At 42.2% G+C, this 27,709-nt stretch overlaps 1 protein-coding gene and 1 long non-coding RNA gene across 3 annotated transcripts; one reads left to right on the top strand and one right to left on the bottom strand.

Annotated features, from left to right (window-relative positions):
- Positions 1 to 572: 572 nt before the first annotated feature.
- On the bottom strand, positions 573 to 23,779 carry LOC106613965 (flavin-containing monooxygenase 5). 2 transcript variants are annotated; one of them, XM_014216833.3, is made up of 10 exons: positions 23,652 to 23,779; positions 13,897 to 14,035; positions 11,713 to 11,901; positions 11,423 to 11,588; positions 11,032 to 11,174; positions 3,962 to 4,158; positions 3,755 to 3,890; positions 3,460 to 3,679; positions 3,221 to 3,293; positions 573 to 3,127 (listed from the first exon to the last, which is right to left on the bottom strand). In XM_014216833.3, the coding sequence occupies exons 2-10, from the start codon at positions 14,026 to 14,028 to the stop codon at positions 2,692 to 2,694; spliced, it is 1,692 nt and encodes a 563-aa protein (XP_014072308.2). In that variant the 5' UTR covers positions 14,029 to 14,035; positions 23,652 to 23,779; the 3' UTR covers positions 573 to 2,691. The 2 variants fall into 2 exon arrangements, with proteins under 2 accessions (XP_014072308.2, XP_014072307.2); XM_014216832.3 differs by having other exon boundaries at positions 23,476 to 23,687.
- Positions 7,339 to 27,257, top strand: LOC123724397 (uncharacterized). Its single transcript, XR_006756930.2, has 3 exons — positions 7,339 to 7,381; positions 7,472 to 7,562; positions 25,156 to 27,257. It is a non-coding gene; the product is annotated as an uncharacterized LOC123724397 (long non-coding RNA).
- Positions 27,258 to 27,709: the final 452 nt, after the last annotated feature.

The raw sequence follows: 27,709 nt of genomic DNA, 5'->3' as shown, positions 1-27,709 counted from the left end.
CTCAAGTAAAAAATGTGTGACGTGTTGTCTGTCGGAGCTGCTGGGTAGGTCTTTCTCACTGTCTATGCTATTGGAGAGAGCTATCACCGCAGCTGTTCACCCCATGTTAGTGGGCAAATGGACATTGTCAAATCAAAACCCAACCTTCATTTACCCATTGTGACACACAGATGTTCCAAACTCCATTTTAGATGATTGACTTGATATGAAAAGTGATCCTATTTACACTTTATAGTACATTTTGATACTAGAATAAATGTTTGACTCATATCGATGCCACATAGGAAGTTTTGAAGGGATTTGTTGCTTTTTAAAAAGGTAGTGACACTTTAAGCTGTTTTTCTACCTACTCAAGAGTCAGATGAACTTATAAATACCATGTTTACATCTCTGCATGTAGTGTGAAGGAAGTTCGAGGTAGTTTCGCAAGCAAATGCCAACCAGCATTAGAGCAAAGACTGGAAGTCTATAGATACAGTAACATACGCTTGTAACAAACATTTTAATGTAGGCCAATTGATAAAAGCTGGTGGGTAATGTGTCTCGGTAATTAATTCAACAAACTGCCCCAATTAAGGTGTTTCAATAATTGTATTAATCAAACAATTTAATAGATTATAAAATAATCATATAAAATCATTTCCATTCATTGACAAATACTTATTTTCAACTTCTGCCAGGCCTACTTTACTTGCAGGGGCCAAGGCAAGCTTTATTGCAGGGCATATCCCTGTTCATGGAGAGCTACCGTCCTGTAGGTTCACTCCAACCTTTAATGCCTTGTAGTCAGATTTAATTAGCTGATTGATAAACTGAACCATGCTGCTTTCATAACCAAGTGGGAAGGCGGTAATTACCCGTTGTGAAGTCGTAAATATGAGTTTGGTACGTTCACATTTTGAACTGGGAAATACAAACATGGACATCATTGGAAGGCTTGTGATTGTTTTGCTCAGTTTCTGCCCAGAAAATTATATCCAGAGCTGCTTTCACTTTCTAAATCAAAAGAAATAACAGAATGAATTTTGTATCAACAATTTGTATTTAGTTCTTACCATGAACAACAAACTGCTGAAGATGCCGCCAGGCTTGTAGTCTTTTTGTTGACAGTGATGTCAGAGGTGCAAGTGGGAAATTCAGAGCACGGTGATGAGACAAGTTTCCCACTACTAATTACCAGTTGGAGGGCCATTCAACTGGATTCGTCCCAGTTGTATGTGGTAAATATTACCACCTTCCCACTTGGTCGTGAACGCAGCATCAGCTTAGTTACAACTGGGGTTGGAGCGAAAACATACAAGGGCAGCTCTCCAGAAACAGGGTTTGATAGCCTTGCTTTATTGCAGTCTCTTGTACATTTTCTCTAATAAGACAGCACAATGGTATTAGTCTACAGTAGTTGTCTTTCACACACTTAGCCTACCCCCTGGTCTTATGGGCCCATTGCAACCAACAGGCAGAATTTAACACGCAGTTGTATGTTAGCACTTGATGCTACTAACGGGAAATGACATGCACCTAAGTGTTAAGACAAACATGCTTTCAACCAAAAACCCACAAGAATAAACCCACAGATCAGTTGATCTCATGTTGTTACTGTGTCAAACAAGTGTGATAGCCAAGATGCAAAATGTTTGGTATCTACACCCACCCCCAATGAAATATCGAACTATAAGGAACATTCCAAATCGGAAGGCTGGTAAATAATTTTAAATGCATATTGTAAGAATATTAGGGCTGACAAACTATAAAAACATGTAATTGAGTTAATCGCAGGATTTCCTGTGATTAATCACGATTAATGGAAAATTCAGAATTTGCTCAAATTAAGCTGTCATTTAAGATGTTTTATACAAAAAAGCATTACAAGAATATTGATGTCTTGATTTTGTCCAAAGTAACGGTTAGCAAAATTGGGTAGATTGATAAAGCACACTTTCTTTAACCTCAATTTCAACTTGTTTTGACATCGCATTGTTGTTTTTAGCTGTATAGATTGTTTTCAGTGTATTTTGTACGCTTTTTGACAATTCGATTAACCACGATAAAAATAAATGTGAGCACTAAAATTACAAAAACTTAATTTGAGTTAACTCAATAACTCTTACAGCCCTAAAGAATACAGTATTATATATATTCATATAAAACATATCAATATAACTAGAATATAATTTGTGTCATCTGAAAAACCTTGATTAGACTATAATTTAATACAGATTATATTAACTCAATCATGATTGGCTTGATTTACTTACACATTTCAGATGTGGGACAGTTCAGGGATATTTTAGCCATACTTAATTACACAAGTTATAATTAATGAATTACATAATTTGTAAATTAATAAGTAATGAGTGCACCAACGTGAGTTTTCCCTTCATATAACCTACATTGCCACAGTATAATTGCTATCTTAAACAAGAAAATACTATTGTAGTTGTACTGAATGATTATCAAATAGTTAAATCACCCCTTAGTCTGCTCAATTACCAGGTTTTATTTCTACCAAAGATAATACCCTGTAGAGTGTGAACATGTTGGGAGAAAACAGGACTAACTTAACACCAACCTCACAATTTTGGAAGCAATTGAGATCAGCTGTACGGGTGACGTTAACGTGTTGATGGTTTAACAAGAGATCACCTGGAGATAAAATGGTGGCCAACAGTGGTTGCAATAGGCCCATAGTGTTCATTTCCACCCCCACATGGTCTCAGATGGACTGTACATCTTATAGAGGAGGCCTGTGGGATGTGAGAGGAGTGATGAGAGACTGTGTCTAGTATAGAGGGTTAGTAGGAGAACAGCGCCAGACAGGGTCAATGTCAGTCTCAGACTACAGGAGGCTCTGGTTCTGCTCTCTGGTTGTGCAGCCATCCTGGTCCTGAATGGCTGGGCTACTCGCTCCCACTGGGTGAGGATAGCCCGTCGGGCCCCGTCCCACTGCCCTGGCCCTCTCAGACGGTACTGGTACGGAGTGCAGGGCCCCAGCAGCACACGAAGCCCCACACCAGGCTCCCTCAGCAGCAGCCCTAGGAGGTTGGGTCGAACCCCTAACTCCTCTGCCATGGAGTCCAGGTAGGGGATATGGTCCACCTGGAGAGGGTGACGCTCCAAACAGGCAAACCTGGAGGGAGAGGGAGACGCACACAGGTGAATAGTTTGTTACCTATTAGCAAAATAATGATGTGAGTGTAATAACGCATGGTTGTTGTCCCACCTGTTTTGCAAGGTGCTGGTGTCTCTCTTTATGTCCTGCAGCATGGCTTCTTCGGAGGGCAGAGTTAGTAACCCTGGAGCAAGAAATTATGTAATCACACATTAATAATGACAACAACCTCAAAGCTTCAATCACTCGCATTCAAATACACTAGTCTACCCAACAACTTCAGACACAGAGCTGGACAATTCAGGAAAAGGGGAGTTAATGAGTTAGTGAGGGAGTTGGTTTGTTTTTACCTTTAAAGACCCGGGTGGCCCAGCGGGCCTGCATCTCAGCCAGCGGGTTGATGGCTCCCAGGTTACAGATGAAGCCCACAACAGCCAGACTGGGCCGGGCCAGCCCAGGGGGGAACACATTACGGTACAGAGACAGGCGGTGACTGCTACTAGCCAGCAGACCCGAAGGCAGGAAGGGAAAGTCATAGTTGTAGCCGGTGGCAAACACCACAACATCCACCTAGGAAGGAGAGGTAGGGTAGGGGGGAGGTAAGAAGGGAGGAGAGTGTGTGTGTGTGTGTGTGTGTGTGTGTACCTTGTCCACAACGCTGCCGTCCTCAAACGCCACACTGGAGCCTCTGATCTCCCTGATGTTAGGTTTGATCAGAACACGACCAGAGATGATTCGACCAGGCAGGTCATCATTCACCACCGGGATCTGGGCAAAGAACCTGAAATAGATGGATCGGTCAGCCAGCCAGCCAGCAAGTCAGCAAGTCAGATAGATATGTATAGAGCGTACCCGTGTTTTGGCTGTAGGCCGTACAGTCTGTGGTCGAAGCTCTGGTTCAGATTATTCTCCATCATCCTGGTAATCCAGGAGGGGAAGAGCTTCTGCAGCAGCTTGTCCAATCGTGAAGTGCCCACCAGGTCACCTGGCAGGCCCCCTGCCCCCACCCTGCTGACCACCCATGCCCCCTTCCGTGTGCTGAGGTACACCTGTAGACCAGGAGAGGAAGGGTTAATGATCTTTGTCTGAGATGGCCTAGTTTCATTATACACCGACGATATCTTACTTTATCTAAACAATGTATCTCAATACCTCCCAAACGCTTTGAAGATCATAGACAAATTCAGCACCATCTCAAGTTATAAAATAAATCTAACCAAATCTGCCCTACTGCCTCTGAAGACCCTGATGGAGGACTCCATCTCAACTTATGGTATCCCAATAGTTTTCCATTTTAATATTTGGGAATAAATATATTTCCTTCCATAGATAAAACCATTTCTAGAAACTTTAACAGAACACTCAAGTCAATACGACCTCAGTAGATAGACTAACATCCCAGTTGCGTTAATTGCCACTGATGAATTTCTGTACAGTGCCTTCATAAAGTATTCACACCCCTTGACTTTTTCCACATTTTGTTGTGTTACAGCCTGAATTTAAAATGTATTAAATTGAGGGGTTGTCACTGGCCTACACACAATACCCCATAATGTCAAAGTGGATATTCTAATTAAATAAAAATGAAAAGGTGAAATGTCTTGAGTCAATAAGTATTCAATTAGTAAATTAGTAAAAAGTTGCTTAACAAGTCACATAAGTTGCATGGACTCACTGTGTGTGCAATAAGTGTTTAACATGATTTTTGAATGACTAACTCATCTTTGTACCCCACACATACAAATATTTGTAAGGTCCCTCCGTCGAGCAGTGAATTTCAACCACAAAGACCAGAGGTTTTCCAATGCCTCGCAATGTTCTTGACCCTAACCAGTCAGGCTTCAAGACGGTTCACTCAACCAAGACTGTTCTTCTCTGTGTCACAGAGGCTCTACGCACTGCCAAAGCTGACGCTCTTCTGTTCTCATCCTCCTAGATCTATCCGCTGCCTTTGACACCATGAACTATCAGATCCTCCTCTCCACCCTCAGGGCTGGGCGTCTCAGGCTGTGCACACTCTTGGATTGCATCCTACCTGGCAGGCTGCTCCTACCAGGTGACGTGGAGAGGATCTATGTCTGCACCACATACACTCACTACTTGTGTCCTCCAGGGCTCGGTTCTAGGCCCTATCCTCTTCTCTCTACACACCAAGTCAATCGGCTCCGTCATGGTATCTCTCCTATCATTGCTATGCGGATGACACTCAACTACTTTTTCCTTCCCCCCTTCTGGCACCCAGGTGTTAACACGCATCTCTCCGTGCCTGGCAGATATCTCAACTTGGATGTCAGCCCACCACCTCAAGCTCAACAAGACTGAGCTGCTCTTCATCCCAGCAAAGGCTTTCCCACTCAAAGATCTCTCCATCATGGTTGAAAACTCCACAGTGTCGCCCTCCCATAGTGCAAAGAATCTTGGCGTGACCCTGTCGTTCTCTGCAAACATCAAAAGCAATGACTCGCTCCTGCAGGTTAATTCTCTACAACATCCGTAGAGTACAACCTTTCCTCACACAGGAAGCGGCACAGATCCTAATCCAGACACTTGTACTCTTCCGTCTGAAATACTGCAACTCGCTGTTGGCTGGGCTCTCCGCTTGTGCCATCAAACCCCTGTAACTTCTCCAGAACGCAGCAGCTCGTCTGGTTTTCAACCTTCCCAAGTTCTATCATGTCACCCCGCTCCTCTGCACATTCCACTGGCTTACAGTTGAAGCTTGCATCCACTACAAGACCATGGAGCTCACCTATGGAACAGCAAGAGGAACTAACTTGAGGCTATGCTCTAACCCTACACCCCAACCCGAGCACTCCGTTCTGCCACCTCAGGTCTCTTGGCCCTCCCATCCCTACGGGAGGGCAGTTCCCGCTCAGCCCAGTCCAAGCTCTGCTCTGTCCTGGCACCCCAATGGTGGAACCAGCCTCCCCCTGAAGCTAGAACAGCAGAGTCCCTGACCATCTTCTGAAAACATCTGAAACCTTACCTCTTCAAAAAGTATCTTAAATAATCCTCCTCCTCACCTCGACCCCTTCTAGCACTGACTCTACTGACAGCCACATTATTGAGGAAAAATGTACTTTCTATGCCTGTGATGTGGTTGTCCCACCTAGCTATCTTAAGATGAATGCACTAACTGTAAGTCGCTCTGGATAAGTGTCTGCTAAATGACTAAATTGTAAATGTAAAATGCAAAGAAACCGCACAGGGATTTCACCAGGAGGCCAATGGTGAATTTAAAACAGTTTGATTTTAAATGGCTGTGATAGGAGAAAACAACATTGTTACTCCACAATACTAACCTAATTGACAGAATTTAAAGGATGCCTGTACAAAATAAAAATTATTCCAAAACATGCATCCTTTTTGCAACAAGGCACTAAAGTAAAAGTAATAGTGCAAGAAATGTGGCAAAGCAATTCACTTTTGTCCTGAATACAAAGTGTTATGTTTGAGGCAAGTCTAATGCAACACATTACTAAGTACCATTCTCCATATTTTCAAGCATAGTGGTGGCTGCATCACGTTATGGGTATGCTTGTAATAGTTAAGGACTGGGGAGTTTTTCAGGATAAAGTAGAAATGGAATGGAGCTAAGCAGAGTCAAAATTCTAGAGGAAAACCTAGTTCGGTCTGCTTTCCACACAACCCTGGGAGATGAATTCACCTTTCAGCACAACAATAACCTAAACCACAAGGCCAAATATACACTGGAGTTGCTTACCAAGAAGACAGTGAAGGTTCCTAAATTGCCGAGTTACAGCTTTGACTTAAATCTACTTGAAAATCTATGTCAAGACCTGAAAATGGTTGTCTAGTAATGATGAACAATCAATTCGAAAGAGCTTGAATAATGTTTTAAATAGTAAATGGTGAAATGTCACACAATCCAGGTGTGGAAAGCTCTAAGAGACTTACCCAGAAAGACTCATAGCTGTATTCGCCTCCAAAGGTGCTTCTACAAAGTATTGACTCAGGGATGTGAATACTTATGTAAATTAGATTTTCCTGTATTTCATTTTCAATAAATGTGCAGAGAGAAATTGTAAACATGATTCCCTTTGTCATTATGGGGTATTGTGTGTAGATTGATGAGAAAAAAAACATTATTTAATCCATTTTGAATTTAAGCTGTAACACCCAAAAAATGTGGGATAAGTCAAGGAGCATGAAAACTTTCTGAAGGTACTGTTGTTCAAATGCTTCCCTTGTCTCCCCCTTCTGGCTATTGGGGAAAAAATCCATAGTGGGTTTCGAAATGTACATGGCAAGGTAAACGATCCCGGGTTAAAATTAACAAATTTACAAAGAGGGAAAGACGTAGGAGGACTATCCGTACTAAACTTTAAATTGTATTTCCAGGCGGGCTGGGTCCATCTACTCGTGCTGTTTACGCCAAATCCTGACTCTGCCGTCAGCGTGATGCAACAAGAACCGGGATTCGACGGACCAGGTGATGTTTTTCAACTCTTCAATTGTCCAGTGTTGGTGATCGTGTGCACACTGGAACTGCTGCTTCTTGTTTTTAGCTGATAGGAGTGGAACCCGGTGTTGTCGTCGGCTGCAATAATCCATCCATGACATGGATTGACGAGTTGTGCATCCTCGAGATGCCATTCTGCACACCACTGTTGTACTGTACCATGATATATGTCTGTTAGCTTAGGAAAGCTAATTCATTTCCAAATCGTGAAAAGACAGTAAAGACAGATTCAAGTTGGATATTCGATGGATATTCGCGCTTTCAAACCTTAATAGCTTTCAAACCACTTGAGCCACAGACTCCAAATAAGTGTCATTATGTTGCAAATAATTGCGCACAACATTGCACAGGTCTTATTTTCACGATTTGGACATTCATTCGCTTTCCTAAGCTAATAAACATGTGGAAATGTGAGCAGCATTTTCTATTCCTAGTTGAATTCGTTAGGTAGCGTAAACAACGTAAAACTTTTTTTAACATTCGAATTTCAATAGCTCATTGGTCATGTGACCTACTTGACTCAAACAAGGTCCAGAATGTCCACTGACTACCCTTCTATATTGCACACCCTTTAGTTTGTCCATTTTCATCTCAGATTTTACATACATTTTTCCAAATGTAAAATTTCAATAGCTCCTTGGTCATGTGACCTACTGACCTTTTTCCAAAATTAATTTAGGTACATTTTTGTGAAGAGGTATGAGGGTTGAGATATGGGTCATTTAATAGTAAAATCATTTAAGGGATCAATACATTTCTATATTGCTTCCCCAGTATCTGCATGAACCATCAGGCCAAGTATTTTTGGTTGACAGAAAGAGATGGAGGAATCGGAACACGCTGCATTCAAATGCAGGTCTTAGTTATTCCATTGTACTGGATCTAATACATATTAGCATTATACATACATTCATAAGTGTAATAATTTTTTTTGACATACTGTGAAATACTATTTTGGCTGCTGGCTCTGTCACTTTCAGACATGCGCAGAGCAGACTGAAAGGGGAAGGGTAGCTCTTGACTTGAACCACAGGGGTTCTCTGTAAAGAGAGAGTAATCCAAAAGGCACAGCTAAAAACATTGACCTGTATGTATTCTCTCCTGATTGGCTCTGTGGTGCACAGTCTGGCAGTCTGACTAAAGTGCCAGAGGTATGAGGAGAGACATCCTCCTTTGTATTTACGGGAACAAATATTTCCTAACACTTTGGATCCTATTCTTGGACAGTTAGAAGAGACAATGCATCAATGCAAAAAGAAACAACTTACTAATTACTGTCCATGAGTAACCTCAACCTTGTGGGTCTGTGGGTGTTTTGGCCAATAAAGTGCCAACTCAATTCTATCACTGACAAGTCTCTCATGCCCCTATGAACGGGGACACAGGGCAATAGTTTTTAATCTAAACCAGCCCTTTTTTACTGGAGTACATTAACCCCTAATTGGGGCTCTTTTCTTGACACATAGTAGCAGTTTACCAGATAAGAAGTCAAGAAGATCAAAAAGTAGATTGTTGTAAGGGTGTATTACATCCTGTGCTGGCCACATTATCATATCCATTCTGGATTCTGAGTGGTAAAATCATAGCTGAAAAATGCCTCTATGTATGTGTATACATTTTCCCCCAAGACAGAACTGCCAAAGGGGGTGTAGTTGCAATATACTGCAGAGCTAGCCTGCGGAGGTCTGTCATGCTACCCAGGTCTGTGCCCAAACAGTTCAAGCTTCTACTTTAAAAATCCACCTTTCCAGAAATAAGTCTCTCACTGTTGCCACTTGTTACAGACCCCCCTCAGCCCCCAGCTGTGCCCTGGACACCATATGTGAATTAATTGCCCCCCATTTATCTTCAGAGTTTGTACTGTTAGGTGACCTAAACTTGGATATGCTTAACACCCCGGCCGTCCTACAATCTAAGCTAGATGCCCTCAATCTCACCCAAAATATCACGGAACCTACCAGGTACAACCCCAAATCCGTAAACTCGGGCACCCTCATAGATATCATCCTGACCAACCTGCCCTCTAAATACACCTCTGCTGTCTTCAACCAGGATCTCAGCGATCACTGCCTCATTGCCTGCGTCCGTAATGGGTCCGCAGTCAAACGACCACCCCTCATCATAGTCAAACGCTCCCTAAAACACTTCAGTGAGCAGGCCTTTCTAATCGTTCTGGCCCGGGTATCCTGGAAAGATATTGACCTCATTCCGTCAGTAGAGGATGCCTGGTTATTCTTTAAAAGTGCCTTCCTCACCATCTTAAATAAGCATGCCCCGTTCAATTTTTTTAGATATAGCCCTTGGTTCACTCCAGACCTGACTGCCCTTGACCAGCACAAAAACATCCTGTGGCGTACTGCATTAGCATCGAATAGCCCCCGCGATATGCAACCTTTTAGGGAAGTTAGGAACTTATCGGCAGACTCAACAGCCTTGGTTTCTCAAATGACTGCCTCGCCTGGTTCACCAACTACTTCTCAGATAGTTCAGTGTGTCATATCGGAGGGGCTGTTGTCCGGACCTCTGGCAGTCTCTATGGGGGTGCCACGGGGTTCAATTCTCGGGTTGACTCTTCTCTGTATACATCAATGATGTCGCTCTTGCGGCTGGTGATTCTCTGATCCACTTCTACGCAGACAACACCATTCTGTATACTTCTGGCCCTTCTTTGGACACTGTGTTAACTAACCATACAACTCTCCTTCCGTGGCCTCCAACTGCTCTTAAATGCAAGTAAAACTAAATGCATGCTCTTCAACTGATCGCTGCCCGCACCCGCCCGCCCGATCTAGCATCACTACTCTGGACGGTTTGGACTTAGAATATGTGGACAACTACAAATACCTAGGTGTCTGGTTAGACTGTAAACTCTCCTTCCAGACTCACATTAAGCATCTCCAATCCAAAATGAAATCTAGAATCGGCATCCTGTTTCACAACAAAGCATCCTTCACTCATGCTGCCAAACATACCCTCGTAAAACTGACTATCCTACCGATCCTTGACTTCGGCGATGTCATTTACAAAATAGCCTCCAACACTCTACTCAACAAATTGGATGCAGTCTATCACAGTGCCATCCGTTTCGTCACCAAAGCCCCATATACTACCCACCACTGCGACCTGTATGCTCTCGTTGGCTGGCCCTCGCTTTATATTCGTCGCCAAACCCACTGGCTCAACAATGTTACTTACAGATGATTACTGCTGGGAGACAACACAGCTGCAATAAAGATGTTGACTCTCAGATGGCAATCACCTCACTCTTTCCCAGTTTGCCAGTGGATACAGTTACCATTAGAATTATCGACAGCGAGAATGAATGGTGCTAGAGATTGCTTAGTTTCTTCCTGTTCATGATAGCTAGGAGTTTTGCATACTTCCCTACATAATATCTGAGAGAAATAATTCCAGAAGAATCAGATGATTTCCCACTCACCTGCTCCGCTACTCTGCTGGCATCCACAGCGATGTCACCTCCAGAATTCCCGATCCCGACCACCACCACCCTCTTCCCCTGCAGCCCCTCAGCACTGCGATATTCCCAACTATGCAAGTACCTGCCCTCAAACTCCTCTATACCTGGGTGGATAAGATAAACAAATTATACTCTATCATGGTAATTGATTAATGATGACAATCGAGCATGTTATTCAAATTATACGTTGTGAGGGCTATGACTGGGATATACACATGATAATGTATGTATGTAGGAAGGATGTGATTAGGATTTGAGTCTATATATCTCCAGTGATAGTATATAAAGCATATAAATGGACAATACACAAAATCACCAGGGACTATGATAGCGACAGAGAGTTGACAGTTACCTGGGAAGTCATTGAGAGGCAGGTGTGGTTGTGTAAAGTGACCGGTGCAGACCATCACAGCATCAAAGACCTGAGTCTCCCTCTGACCTTCTGTCCTCTCTGTCTCCACCTCCCACTGGCCTGACACTAGGAAGTCTGGCCTCTGTCTCACACTCACCACAGTGGTCTGACACACACAGGTAGACACGCATGCACACACCGCAAAATGAATCATTATTTACCATTGAAAGGGATCATAACATAAGATGTGACTGAATAAACATCAACTTCCTTCCTTCATGCCCTCTGACCTGGAAGACGATGTGCTTGAAGAGGTCAAAGGTCTCAGCGTAAAGTCGTAGGTAGAGCAGCAGCTGGGAGTGGTGCATGTTGTTGGGCAGGTGAGCTGGAGGAGGGAAGTCGCTGTATGACATCATTTCCTTGGAGCTGTTGATGATGACAGACTGGTAGATGTTGGCCCTGCCTGGGTCTGGATGCTCCTAAAGGACAAGGACACCGACTAAGGATATGCTCCAATAGACACACTACTATTGAACTTATAACACCTGGCAAGTTTATTTGGTAAATATTTTCTTAACTCTTTTTGAACTGCACTGTTGGTTAAGGGCTTGTAAGTTAGCATTTCACGGTAAGGTCAACACTTGTTGTATTCTGCGCATGTGACAAAGTTTGATTTGAAGGGCGAATCCAAATTGTTATGACTGTTATCCTCCTTACGGCCCATTAACAAACAAAGAAAACTTTGTTAACTTCATCGGGTAGGGGGCAGTATTTTGACATCCGGATGAAAAGCGTGCCCGTAGTAAACTGCCTGCTCCTCAGGCCCAGAAGGTAGGATATGCATATTATTAGTAGATTTGGATAGGAAACACTGAAGTTTCTAAAACTGTTTGAATGATGTCTGTGAGTATAACAGAACTCATATGGCAGGCAAAAACCTGAGAAAAAAATCCAACCAGGAAGTGGGAAATCTGAGGTTTGTAGTTCAAGTGATTGCCTATCCAGTATACATTTACATTTTATTCATTTAGCAGACACTCTTATCCAGAGCGACTTACAGTAGTGAATGCATACATTTCATACATTTTTTCCCCCCGTACTGGTCCCCCATGGGAATCGAACCCACAACCCTGGCGTTGCAAACTCTACCAACTGAGCCACACGGGACTATACGAGATCGAAAATACTGCCCCCTATACCTTGACAGGTTAATATGTTAATTCTATGTGTAACAGTATAGCTTCCGTTCCTCTCCTCGCCCCAACCTGGGCTCAAACCAGGGACCCTCTGCGCACATCAACAACTGACACCCCACGAAGCATCGTTACCTATCGTGCCACAAAAGCCGCGGCCCTTGCAGCGCAAGGGGAACAACTACTTAAGGTCGCAGAGCGAGTGACGTAACCCGATTGAAACGCTACTAGCGCGCACCACCGCTAACTAGCTAGCCATTTCACATCGGTTACATATGTCGAGGAAAATTATTTTTAAAATATAAACGTTTTCACATAGTATAAGCACTCGGAAGCTGACATTATTCATCCTTCTCATAGAGAAGGTCTGGCGGTGTTAGCTAGCTAGCTTCGTGACAACATTACAAAATGTGCAATATTTTATCTATACAGAAAACATTTTGAACACGGTTTCAGTCTTCTTCATTGATATTCTGTGTCTAACAACATTGCCATTTCAAGCATTGATCTTTGATTAGGATACAGCCTCTAAGTATAACGACCATTTGATACAGTCTAATATGCTAACTAGCCATCACCGTCAATCATTCTCTATGAGAATGCTAATGCTAACGTCAGCTTCCGTGTGCTTATACTACGTTAAAACAAACTTGCACATTTTTTCCAATCATTATCCTTCAAAGAATAAACACATCTTTCAAATTCTGTGCAAGTTTTGACCAATTTAATTCATATTTAATGAAGCTTTGCTTGTTTGTGAATGAGCCGGAAGTAGAAAAACAATCACGTTCGATCAGGAACGTGTCATCACTAGTTACCACAACGACAAAGTCATAAACCCTGCCTATTTCTACAATTTCTCTTCTTAAAATTGTATTTTAAACCTAACTGCCGTAACACTAACCACACTGCTAACCTTTAGCCTAACCGTAACCTTAAATTATGACCAGAAAGCACATTTTTGTTTTCATTGTTTTCTTTGTGGCTGTAATAACTAGTGGAAACCCAGGAACTGGGTCAAGTGAGCGGGGCATCATAAGGTGAATATACCACTTATAATGTGTCCAATGCATTAGATATTGGAACAAAGCCAGAGTCATCTATGAAGCATAAACTTTAGATATTGAAACAGAGCCAGTGTCATTTATATTGGAATCTCCAGCAGTAGTGGGTAATCCCAAAACTCCATATAGGTACACACTCAACACACACGTACGTATGCACACACGCAGAGTAGATTAGTGTTGATCAGGCATCAGGTTCCTCACCCAGTCCACTCACCTTAAACCTCCACAGCCCTCCGATGTCTTCACTGCTCTCAAAGCAGGTGGGCTCCAGACCCTCTTCCAGACAGCTCTTGATGCTGGTCAGACCTGAGGGACCTGCCCCGATCACTGCTACTGTACGCACCATGATGGAACTACACACACAGAAAGAGAGAGATATTTGTACCATTGGAATAACTACAACCAATTTACAATATCACACTCACTTGGAGAGAGACTGACAGTGGTGTAAATCACGTCATAATTTCCTCAAAGTTTGTACCGACATATGTAGCTTATTGAATAGCCTATATAGAATATGGATAAAATGCATCCTCCAATTGCAACGTCTATGCCCACACAGTCTCAATACATTTGTATATGGTTAATACCCTCAAACACCAAGTTAAGCATACTTCATTATCATGAATGATAACTCTTCATGTTTTACTGGTGAAACGTCCAAACTACATCTGCATGCCATTCATTTGATCTCAATCAGTTTCATGGATGGGAATATGCATTTAGCTATTCTTGAATTACTCTTTCGTGAGCGATTTAGAGCAGATGGCATTAAACTATTATGCTTTCATTGAAACAAAAACAAGAAAGACTATGTGACCGACCGGCTCCAAACCAGTCTTATGTAGAAACATTTGGACTTGTTTTTTTACATTGGATAAAAGTAGAGACTCAGTGCTACAAAATGCTATATCATACAATTGAGGAACAATGGGAAAGTAATTTTGGTTTGAAAGTAGATTTTTTTTTTTTAATGGCCAATGAATGTTTTGGTACTACTACTGGAGAGCCTTCTACACCCATTCAGCATCGTTCACACCCTCTTAAGCTTTATCACCGCACATCTCTCTAAGGGTTGAGCCGAGCATTCTGTACGAACAGAAGTCAAGCACCCAAGCTAACTTGCTAGCTACTTCCAGACACACATGACAGAACATTACTCGCCCTAGCAAAGCTGGTTAGGCTGTTATGTTATCTAGAGCGTTGGTGACCGCAACTGTGCTGTCAGATTGTCAGTTCGTAAATTCAAAACATGTCGCTTTCGGAAAGTTCAACGCACACTCCGGACACTCCGGCCGATGAGTAGGGTTGATCTAAACGTTCTGGCCTCACAACGGCAGTCAGTCAAACACCCAAGCTTACTGGCCAACATTGGCTAGCTTGCTAACTACTTCGACACATAATGAGAGAACACCCCACTCTGACCATTACTTGCCCTAGCAGAGTTGGCTAGGTTGTTTTGATGTTATCCAGAGCGTCGGTGACTAACTTTCCTGCAAATATCCCAAGCAGGGCTACAGCAACTTCCAGAGAGGGTCAGGGTCCTTGGGCTTTTCAGTGGCCACTCTGGTTTTGGGGTCTTAGGCAGAATGGTGTCGCTTTAACCAAGTGGTCACATATCGTTCTGGGTTCCACTGCACGAGAGGGGGACCGTGGAGTTTTATGAACATCAATGGAGACGCAGTGAATTAGGATCATAGATACCGTTGGTGTGAGAAAGTTCATCTGTTTAAACCCAGTCACACTCCGCCGAGCTGCAGATTTTTCCCCCACGTTCTTATTGGCCAAAATGGTCAAGCCTGACGGGCCTCCGCAGTGCACACACGTAGCCTACAGTTCTTCATAAGTCTCGCCACTGTCAGAGAAAAGACTGCCACTTACCTACCTTTAGGCTGCTATACATATTTATTTGGTTTGCCATTGGTCATGGGCTTTTATTGGCAATGAAATATAAATTATTTAGAATTGATCAAAATTCATTTTCCAAAAATAGTTTTACCAGTTCCGAAAAAAAGTGAGGGAGCACCACTAACCCACGCTCCGGCAGCACTACACCCCTGGACACTAGGAACCCTTCCCTGCACATGCAGGAGAGGGTCATTGCCAGACCAGATCAGTGCCTCTGATTGGTTAGTGGGAATGGCACTGTTTCTGGAGGATGGTCACGAAAAATGTCCAGCTAAGAGACAAAGTTTATGACCCCTTGACTATAGGCCCTGGTGGGGTGGAATGTGGACTGAGGTGTGAGATGGACAGCACCACAGGAAGGGGAATTCAAGGCTTTCTTTCTAATTTGTTTCATTTGAACCGTGTTGGTGTTATTTTAACCATGTTTTGCATTTCTCTGAAGGCACTATTTCTTTAGAACTCACTGATTGGATTTTCAATCCATGCACCCTTGTCCATCAATGATTGGCTTAGCAACTCACAGCTATTTACAGCGCATTCGGAAAGTATTCAGACCCCTTCTCTTTTTTCTACATTTTGTTACATTAGCCTTATTCTAAAATGGATTGAATTGTTTTTTCCTCATCAATCTGCACATAATACCCCATAATGACAAAGCAAAAACATGTTTTTATACATTTTTGCACATTTGCTGAAATATCACATTTATATAAGTATTCAGACCCTTTGCTATGAGACTCGAAATTGAGCTCAGGTGCATCCTGTTTCCACAGTGGCCTTCATCATTCTTAATTGGAAGAATTTGGAACCACCAAGACTCTTCCTAGAGCTGTACGCCCGGCCAAACGGGGGAGAAGGGCCTCGATCAGGGAGGTGACTAAGAACACGATGGTCAATCTGAAAGAGCTCCAGAGTTCTGCTGTGGAGATGGGAGAAGCTTTCAGAAGGACAACCATCTATGCAGCACTCCACCAATCAGGCCTTTATGATAGTGGCCAGACGGAAGTCACTCCTCAGTAAAAGGCACATGACAGCCTGCTTGGAGTTTTCCAAAGGCCCCTAAAGGAATCTCACACCATGAGAAACAATATTCTCTGGTCTGATGAAACCATGATTGAACTCTTTAGCCTGAATGCCAAGCGTCACATCTGGAGGATGGCACCATCCCTACGGTGAAGCATGGTGGTGGCAGCATCATGCTGTCGGGATGTTTTTCAGCAGCAGGGATGGGAGACTAGTCAGGATCGAGGCAAAGATGAACGGAACAAAGTACAGAGAGATCCTTGATGAAAACCTGCTCCAGAGCGCTCAGGACCTCAGACCGGGGAAGGTTCTTCTTCCAACAGGACAACGACATTAAGCACACAGCCAAGACAACGCAGGAGTGGCTTTGGGACAAGTCTCTGAGTGGCCCAGCCAGAGCCCGGACTTGAACCCGATCCAATGCTCCCCATCCAACCTGACTGAGCTTGAGAGGATCTGCAGAGAAGAAACGTGAGAAACTCCCCAAATACAGGGGTGCCAAGCTTGTAGCGTCATACCCAAGAAGACTCGGCTGTAATCGCTGTCAAAGGTGCTTCAACAAAGTACTGAGTAAAAGGTCTGAATACTTATGTAAATGTAATATATAAATTTGCAAACATTTTTAAAAACCTGTTTTTGCGTTGTCATTATTGGGTATTGTGTGTAGATTGATGAGGGGAAAAAAAAACCCAATTCAATCCATTTTTGAATAAGGCTGTAAAATAACAAAAATGTGGAAAAAGTCAAGGCGTCTGAATACTTTCCTGAATGCACTGTAAGTGGGTTTGAGTCAGTCTATACTGTAACTTCACATTAATCTATACATTTCCCCCCTTTAACAATGAATGTACACCTCAAACTAAATGTTATCTACAGAGAGAAGCAGCAGTTATGTGGATGTGAACTTTGGTCTAGTTAAACGTTTTTACAGCCTGAGTGAGGATACCCAACAATTGGAACGTTTAACCCCCACACAACCTGCATTTGAAATGACTGCCAAGGTAGGGAAGATTTATAAATGAGACTACTTAAACCATCTAAACTGGAACAACCATCTCAGTAACAGGGTGCAATAAATCCAACTACTAACAGATAGGATTATTTTAGAAACATGCATGTTATTGTTTGTTTGAGAAGCATAAGACGAATCCATCAATGTAGCTGTCAAGCACAGATATTGAAACAAACGATTCGAAATCAACCTGCAATAGATCATGCTCAGAAATATGATAATGATGGGTGTGTTTGACTGTTTCTAAGTGTGTTACTCTACACAGAGTAAAAATGACCCAATCACACTAAACTCTGGGTAATAACCCCCAGTGTTGGTGTTAATTTACACCACTTAGTTAATTTAACTCCTGAAATCAACTCTAGAAATGTTACACTGAAAAATCATCACTAGGTAACACTTGCCAATTTGCTGTGTACAAATACTGTATTATTCTCATAGGTACAGTTTAAAACATTTTCACATCTCTTTAAAAACATAAACTCAGCAAAAAAAGAAACGTCCTTTTGCAGGACCCTGTCTTCCAAAGATAATTCGTAAAAAATCAAAATAACTTCACAGATCTTCATTGCAAAGGATTTAAACACCGTTTCCCATGCTTGTTCAATGAACCATAATTAATGAACATGCACCTGTGGAACGCTCGTTAAGACACTAACAGCTTACAGACAGTAGGCAATTAAGGTCACAGTTATGAAAACTTGGGGCACTAAAGAGGCCTTTCTACTGACTCTGAAAAACACCAAAAGAAAGATGCCCAGGGTCCCTGCTCATCTGCGTGAACGTGCCTTACACGGAACCCCCTGCGCACGTGCGCCATCATGCATAAATGTATTTCGTCACCCCCACACCAAACGCGATCACGACACGCAGGTTAAAATATCAAAACAAACTCTGAACCAATTATATTAATTTGGGGACAGGTCGAAAAGCATTAAACATTTATGGCAATTTAGCTAGCTAGCTTGCACTTGCTAGCTAATTTGTCCTATTTAGCTAGCTTGCTGTTGCTAGCTAATTTGTCCTGGGATATAAACATTGAGTTGTTATTTTACCTGAAATACACAAGGTCCTCTACTCCACCAATTAACCTGTTGGGGATAGGGGGCAGTATTTGTACGGCCAGATAAAAAACGTACCCGATTTAATCTGGTTACTACTCCTGCCCAGTAACTAGAATATGCATTGTTTGATTTGGATAGAAAACACCCTAAAGTTTCTAAAACTGTTTGAATGGTGTCTGTGAGTATAACGGAACTCATTTGGCAGGCCAAAACCTGAGAAGATTCCAAACAGGAAGCGCTCTCTGACTATTTCTTGGCCTTCTTGATCATCTCTATCCAAAACAGGGGATCTCTGACATAACGTGACATTTTCTAAACGCTCCCATAGGCTCTCAGAAGGCGCCAGAACGTTGAATGATTACTTTGCAGGCCATGGCTGAAAAACAGTAGCGCATTTGGATAGTGGTCGATCTGAGAACAATGAGACTGGGGCGCTCGTGCACGAGCCTCCACCATGTTGACATTTTCAGTCTTTGAACAAAAACAGGGTTTCCCGGTCGGAATATTATCGCTTTTTTACGAGAAAAATCGCATAAAAATTGATTTTAAACAGCGTTTGACATGCTTCGAAGTACAGTAATGGAATATTTTGAATTTTTTTGTCACGAAATGCGCCGGGCGCGTCACCCTTCGGATAGTGTCTTGAACGCACGAACAAAACGCCGCTATTTGGATACAACTATGGATTATTTGGAACCAAACCAACATTTGTTATTGAAGTAGAAGTCCTGGGAGTGCATTCTGACGAAGAACAGCAAAGGTAATCCAATTTTTCTTATAGTAAATCTGAGTTTGGTGAGGGCCAAACTTGGTGGGTGTCAAAATAGCTAGCCTGTGATGGCCAGGCTATCTACTCAGAATATTGCAAAATGTGCTTTCACCGAAAAGCTATTTTAAAATCGGACATAGCGATTGCATAAAGGAGTTCTGTATCTATAATTCTTAAAATAATTGTTATGTTTTTTGTGAACGTTTATCGTGAGTAATTTAGTAAATTCACCGGAAGTGTTCGGTGGGAATGCTAGTCACATGCTAGTCACATGATAATGTAAAAAGCTGTTTTTTGATATAAATATGAACTTTATTGAACAAAACACGCATGTATTGTATAACATAATGTCCTAGGAGTGTCATCTGATGAAGATCAAAGGTTAGTGCTGCATTTAGCTGTGGTTTTGGTTTTTGTGACATTATATGCTAGCTTGAAAAATGGGTGTCTGATTATTTCTGGCTGGGTACTCTGCTGACAATCTAATGTTTTGCTTTCGTTGTAAAGCCTTTTTGAAATCGGACAGTGTGGTTAGATTAACGAGAGTCTTGTCTTTAAAATGGTGTCAAATAGTCATATGTTTGAGAAATTGAAGTAATAGCATTTCTAAGGTATTTGAATATCGCGCCACGGGATTCCACTGGCTGTTGAGGGTAATCCACACATAACGGTCAATCGAATCATTTCTAGTCATCTCTCATCCTTCACGGCTTTTTCTTCTCTTGACTTTATATTGCGATTGGCAACTTTCATAAATTAGGTGCATTACCACCACTGACCTCGTTCGTCTTCAGTCACCCACGTGGGTATAACCAATGATGAGATGGCACGTGAGTACCTGCTTCTATAAACCAATGAGGAGATGGGAGAGGCAGGACTTGCAGCGCGAACTGCGTCAGAAATAGAACTGACTTCTATTTTGGCGCACACGAGCAGTGTGGGTGCAATAAGTGAATAATATAGATTTTTTTAATTTATTTTTCAACGCTCACGCACGCGACGTGAGCGGTGTAGTCAGCCTGTTAGGTATGCTGCAAGGAGGCATGAGGACTGCAGATGTGGCCAGGGCAACAAATTGCAATGTCCGTACTGTGAGACGCCTAAGACAGCGCTACAGGGAGACAGAACGGACAGCTGATCGCTCTCGTAGTGGCAGACCACGTGTAACAACACCTGCACAGGATTGGTACAGCCGAACATCACACCTGCGGGACAGGTTCAGGATGGCAACAACAACCAGGAATGCACAATCCCTCCATCAGTGCGCAGACTGTCCACAATAGGCTGAGAGGCTGGACTGAGGGCTTGTAGGCCTGTTGTAAGGCAGGTCCTCACCAGACATCACTGGCAACAAACCCACCGTCACTGGACCAGACAGGACTGGCAAAAAGTGCACTTCACTGACGAGTTGCGGTTTTGTATCACCATGGGTGATGGTCGGATTCGCGTTTATCGTCGAAGGAATGAGCGTTACACTGAGGCCTGTACTCTGGAGCGGGATCGATTTGGAGGTGGAGGTCCGTCGTGGTCTGGGGCGGTGTGTCACAGCATCATCGGACTGAGCTTGTTGTCATTGCAGGCAAACTCAACGCTGTGTGTTACAGGGAAGACATCCTCCTCCCTCATGTGGTTACCTTCCTGCAGGCTCATCCTGACATGACCCTCCAGCATGACAATGCCACCAGCCATACTGCTCGTTCTGTACGTGATTTCCTGCAAGACAGGATTGTCAGTGTTCTGCCATGGCCAGCGAAGACCCCGGGATCTCAATCCCATTGAGCACGTCTGGGACCTGTTGGATCGGAGGGTGAGGGCTAGGGCCATTCCCCCCCAGAAATTTCCGGGAACTTGCAGGTGCCTAGGTGGAAGTGTGGGGTAACATCTCACAGCAAGAACTGGCAAGTCTGGTGCAGTCCATGAGGAGGAGATGCACTGCAGTACTTAATGCAGCTGGCGGCCACACCAGATACTGACTGTTACTTTTGATTTTCACCCCCTTTTGTTCAGGGACACATTATTCCATTTCTGTTAGTCACATGTCTGTGGAACTTGTTCAGTTTATATCTCAGTTGTTGAATCTTATGTTCATACAAATATTTACACATTTTAAGTTTGCTGAAAATAAACGCAGTTGACAGTGAGGCCGTTTCTTTTTTTGCCCAGTTTACAATTACTCAAACTCTTGATGTTAAAGTTTAAATGCTGAGGTAAACACTAATGCTCAGGCACTATTTAAAAGAAAGATTCAGAAGGGCCCTATAACCCTTAACCTACATACATACATGGATAGAAGTATACTGCCAAGATAGAGAGGGGAAATAAAGAGAGTGGGAGAGAGAAAGAAACCCACTGGGCACACGCTGGTTGAATCAATGTTTCCACGTCATTTCAATTAAATTACATTGAACCAAAGGAGTTGGTTTGGAGTAGACATTGAATTGACTTCTGTGCCCAGTGGGAAGAGAGGGACAGGGAGGGTCTAGGGTAACAAAAATGTCGGTGTGAGCCAAAGAGAACGGAACATGGCAGAGAGCCAAAACACATATTTTCTGGAAATCCTATAGAGCATGGGAATGATCACTGTAAAGCTGCTCAACTCTCAGTAACACAGCATGATAAGAGTTGTTCCACGAATAGAGTGCCTTTAATTTACACTCAATTTAACAGCCGGATCACGTACATCTACGCTTTAACTAAACCATGTTAAAAATTAGAATATTAGTGTTACCCATACATAGAAAGGCATTGTTTTTACAAGTTAAATGTTTTTGTTGCCCCTCCCTTTTGCACACATCAAGCATCCATTCCCCTTGTCACAAGGGAAGGTATGGCTAATTTAAGATGTTACTTTAATTGTCACCCATTAGTCATTTTTAATTTAACCTCTAGAGATGGAAAAACATATTTGTTATGAAGTTGAACATGTGCTCTTTATGACAGAATGTAAAAAGTTTAAAATACTTTCAAATAAATAAATAATTATACTACCCATATATGAGTGAGTCAATCAGGCCACAGAAGGGTATAAACATAAAATAATACAGTATATTACAAATACCTGTGACTAATGCCACGTTCACGTGCTAGTCGGAACTAGGAAACTGACATTTCTGACTTGCTAACTTGCTGTAGAAAGATGATCCGAGTTTCCCACTTGGGAGGTATCAGAATCCTGAGTGGCTCAGTGGTCTAAGGCACTTCATCGCAGTGCTAGAGGCGTCACTACCGACCCTGATTCGGTCCCGGGCGGTATCATAACCGGCTGTGAATGGAAGTTCCATAGACAGCACATAATTGGCCCAGTGTCGTCCGTGTTAGGCCTTTATTGTAAATAAGAATTTGTTCTTAATAACTGACTTGCCTAGTTAAATAAAGGTTAAATGAAATAAAATGAGAGAAAAAAAAAATCTACCAAAAGGAAGAGCTACGCAAATAACTTATGTTAATTTTAAGGGTCATAGCCAGACCAGATCAGTGCCTCTGATTGGTTAGCGCCACTGTTTCTGGGGGATGGTCACAAAAATAGTCCAACTAGGAGCAAAAGTTTATGCCCCCTTGACTATAGGCCCGGAATAGGGGGATGGGCAGTAGTGATATGGTGATGAGAGAATGTAAACCCTATTTTAACCCTGCATGAGTGGCTATGTTTAATGAAAAATAGTAATTTGCATATCTGAAGGCACTGTTTCTTTAGAACAAATAGGCTTTTCAATCCATACACCATTGTCAATCAATGATTCACTTTGAGACCTACATCTATTTAAGAGTGCTTGAGTCAATCAGAAGAACACAGAAAGATATAAATAGAAAAATATACAGGTAATCAAAAATACCTGACTTCAAACTGAACAATAAGAACCTCTATAAACAAAGTATCTGCCTCTTCAGTGAATAAGGAACACAGAGATCCATAAACATGTTTTTATCAGTCTTTGATGTAATCAGTGTCTCAGGAAGATTTGCAATATAAATACGGTGCTTTTGTTTTCCCAGAAAATGTAAAAGGGAGTTGCTCACCCACTGCTCTGGTTAGACTTTTTTTCATAAAAAGCATGAAACATGCAGCCTGTTCCCGTTTAATGGACGCTCGTGGGATCTGGTGGTTTCGCGAGGCTATGAGACGTCATTGATCAACACACACAGAAAAAACGTTTTCAAACAGTAAACATTGATGACGAGGAAGTTGTGCTTACCTCCCTATTCCAGTGGACACGGGTTGAAATGAGCCCAAGATACAAACCCCAGAGATCTTTCTCTCTTCCACCCCTCCCCCAAATCTTCCAGCCCCTTGTCACTGAAACCAACGCTGATTGGTTCATTTCACTAGCCGTGTGTCTGTGGAACAATTATGATTGGTCAACTGTGGCTGATTAGTCAAGAGTGACTCAAATCAAGAGATGAGACACAAACCCCAAACCTGATCAAACTGTTTTACATTTTCTTCATTGCTTTTTAAATGTCTAACAACTCTTTCTACACTACAGCAATGCCTTCTTCACTAAGACGTTGCTTTGGTTGGATGTTGAACAGGTACAGAACGAGGCTGGATATAGCCTACAAGAGTACAAACTAGAGGATAGAGGCTACATAAAAAAATAACTAATATTGCATTTTTGGACATTTGTAGTATTTACTAGTGTTTTTTGTATGGATAATACTGTAGTATTTACTATAGTATTCTACAGTATATTACAGTTTACAACATAATTCTATAGTAAGTACTTGTAATATTCTATAGTAAACTTTAGTATTTTTTCATGTGGGCAGTTATGAAGGATGGTTTAATTCAATTTAAGCAGGGAGTCCAATTGAGATCAAGGTCTCTTGTTCAAGATAAGATCAGCAGCAATTACACTAAAATGTTAGACACAGATACTACAATCAAGGGAGGAGAATAAGAATTTTTTTTATAAATACAAAACACAATTATAAACTAGAAAATGACATTTCCTGAAGTGTGTGTGCTTTTGCGTTGTAGTCTTGAAGTAGGCTGAAACAGATCAAGAGCAGCGGTGAATCCAAATGTTGCCTTTGAAGTCTATGGAGCTTTTATGCAAATGTGATGGTCATAGTTCAAAATGTATAGATAGTGAAGGGTTGGCTGAGGACACACTTGATTGATCTTTATAAGGCCTTATCAGGACATGTTCAGTATAACCTGTAATTTTCCATTCTGAATAAGCTGTATTTTTCCACTCAGATAATAAAATGACTTGTTAGCGGGCCTTTCTCTGCTGGACGCTAGCCAGGCAATGCACACTTGTTTTTAAAATGATAATTTTGTGTGGTTGCTTATGGAGCCTCTTCCAGGCACCAGCTCATTATATCCAATGTCATTCTGTGAATATTCCCTTTGAAACTTATCAGTCTTATATTACTCAAAAGTCTGTAATATTGCATGTATAAGTCATTCAAAATTACTATATAAACCCTGAGACTCAGAACAATCATTTGTCTTAGAGCCTTTAGGGACTTTGAGACATTTGGCTTAGCCATCTTAGCAAATTGCATCGGGCCTCTGTTGGGACATTAAATACATTTTCAGAAACGTGATGACTCATCTGAATTGTTGCCTTTTTCACAGGATTCTCCCCCCTAAGCCTTCAATAGTATCAAAAGCATTTTGACAAGCAATGTACAATGCATTTGAAAAGTATTCAGTCCCCTTGACTTTTTCCACATTTTGTTACGTTACAGCCTTATTCTAAAATGGATTTGGGAGAAGTCTCTGAATGTCCATGAGTGGTCCAGCCAGAGCCCGGACTTGAACATCTCTGGAGAGACCTGAAAATAGCTGTGCAGCGATGCTCCCCATCCAACCTGACAGAGTTTGAGAGGATCTACTGAGAAGAATGGGAGAAACTCCCAAGTACAGGTGTGCCAAGCTTGTAGCATCATACCTAAGACTCGAGGCTGTAATCGCTGCCTAAGGTGCTTCAACAAAGTACTGAGTAAAGGGTCTGAATACTTATGTAAATTGTGATATCAGTTTATTTTTTTAAATATATTTGCAAATATGTCTAAAAACCTGTCATTGCTTTGCCATTATGGGGTATTGTGTGTAAAGCAATTAAATCCATTTTAGAATAAGGCTGTAACGCAACAAAATGTGGAAAAAGTGAAGGGTTCTGAATACTTTCAGAATGCACTGTACGTTGAGTCAGTCTGCACATTTAAAGTTGGTTTGGCGTTTAAAACTAGTTATGGTACAAATGTTTACCATGTTAAGCCCCCATGCAGTCTTTCTAATTGTATTTTTAAATCGCTGCATGTCCAATACATCACTGTGGTCTATTTCATTCAAACAAATGTATTTCCCTGAGCCTCTTTTTGACCTTGAAATGCTCAGTCTGTGGGCATGTTGATACAAATTGTAATATATTTACACGCAAAGCCCTGAGTGGCGGAGAGGATCGTCTAGATCAGGGGTAAGTAACTAGATTCAGCCGCGGGCTGATTTTTGTGGGAGCGGATAGTCTGTTCCACAGCCCCCTGATGTCACAACTGCACTGAAACAGGTGGGCTCCAGACCCTCAGTCAGACAGCTCTTGATGCTGGTCAGACCTGAGGAACCTGCCCCAATCACACACACACAGACATACCGTCCGTCTGCAGAGGGTGGGAGACATAGGACAACACTATAGAAGGCAGATGACAGACACTCTAGTTCAGTTTCCACTGAGCCTACAGAGACACAATTGCATCACCACACAGATCCGTTATCGTTCCTCTGTATGAACTGCCAGCTTAAACCAACAACTGTCCAACTCACTCTACCAACAGAATCACACCTCAGAAAATGTAGATAATTTCATAACCCTGAAATAACAATGCAAACTAATCTAAAATCAGTTGGCTGTCACCCATAGATTGTACTCAGCTGGTCCAGTGAGTGGATCAAGAAACCTGTGTCTTGCCTGTATATACTACCTGTTTATTACCTGTGCTAGCTGGTGTGGAAAACTTCTAAACTCCCAGAACCCAGGTTTTTGTGTAACCTCAGTCTGTAATGTTGTCTGCGTGAGTGAGAAGGACTTTGCTCCCTGTTAACTGGAACTCTGTCAGATGCAGGTCATAGTTTGGTACCCCACAGATAGCCCTTATCATGACTCCAATTCTATTGCATTACATTGGGTCATTAGACATCCCCTGCAGCCTTGTGAGTGAAATGTCCCGACACAAATGTGCCTCGCACACGACACAGTTTTGGAAACATTTGCAACTTAACTTTTCATATGAACGAGAAAGATTCTTGCTGGTATGAAAGTTAAGATACGAAGGTTTCCAAAACCGTATCGCAAGCGTATTATTGATGTTTTCTAAACGTTAAAACACAGCTACGGGAATGAAGTTCACATGGAGCCAGCTGGTCCATACCTTCAGCTGAGAACCGAAAGGGAGGCTGGCTGAGCCAGTGTGCTTGTGGTGCTCCCCCCAATTTTCCCCATGTTAGATTTCAGGATGCATTCTTGGAATAACTGGATCTGTAATCTGTAGTGAGTCAAACTTTCTAATTCCTTGAGGATTTTAACTTTTCCCTAAGAGGCCTGTCCTGCACACAGACTCTGACCAGCATATTAGCAGAGTAAAGAAACTTCACAAATCAGGAAGTGAACAAAAAGCAGAGTAGGGGAGTGTCCTATAGGTCAGTGGTTCTCAAACCTCTCCTCAGGGACCCTCAGACATTTCACAATTTTGTTGTAACTCTGAACTTGCTCACCTAATTCAACGGCTTGATGATTAGTTGACAAGTTGAATCACGTGTGCTAGCTTTGGAATAGATCAAATACACAGAACAGCTGGCGATCCCCGAGGAGAGGTTTGAGAACCACTGCTATAGGCTAACCCTTTTCTGACATACTTAAATAACCCTGAGGGTTGTTACTAGCCTACAGAACTCAATTTCATCTACCTATGGGAAGAACCTGAAACTCAAACATGATGAACTCATCTCACCATCCACCATGTTACCTTCAACTTGTTTTGACAGAATCCTCTTGAAGGGGTGGACATGTAAGATAAAGTGCAGACCAGAATACTGACAGCAGGGAATAACGTATTTATAAATGTTTCTTTTCACACAGAAACCATCAACAAAACACCAAATGATGGAATTTCTTAGAGTTCCAGACACTTGTAGAATCTATGCCAAGGTGCATTGAAGCTGTTCTGGCTCGTGGTGGCCCAAGCCCTATTAATACACTTTATGTTGGTGTTTCCTTTATTTTGTCAGTTACCTGCATGTTTAGTG

This window comes from Salmo salar, chromosome 10, assembly GCF_965601325.2.
Source record: "Salmo salar chromosome 10, fSalSal1, whole genome shotgun sequence".
NCBI lineage: Eukaryota > Metazoa > Chordata > Actinopteri > Salmoniformes > Salmonidae > Salmo > Salmo salar.
The sequence above is the reverse complement of the archived record's forward strand: the minus strand, read 5'-3'. Positions and strand labels throughout refer to the sequence as shown.

Excerpts from the sequence above, each read along its gene's own strand:
- LOC106613965 (XM_014216832.3), bottom strand. The coding sequence starts at position 23,519 with ATGTTTCATGCTTTTTATGAAAAAAAGTCTAACCAGAGCAGTGG. Across the intron at positions 4,159-11,031 it reads CCAGCAGAGTAGCGGAGCAG|GTGTACCTCAGCACACGGAA; the intron begins GTGAGTGGGAAA and ends CCTGGTCTACAG. Across the intron at positions 3,680-3,754 it reads ACGGCAGCGTTGTGGACAAG|GTGGATGTTGTGGTGTTTGC; the intron begins GTACACACACAC and ends TCTCCTTCCTAG.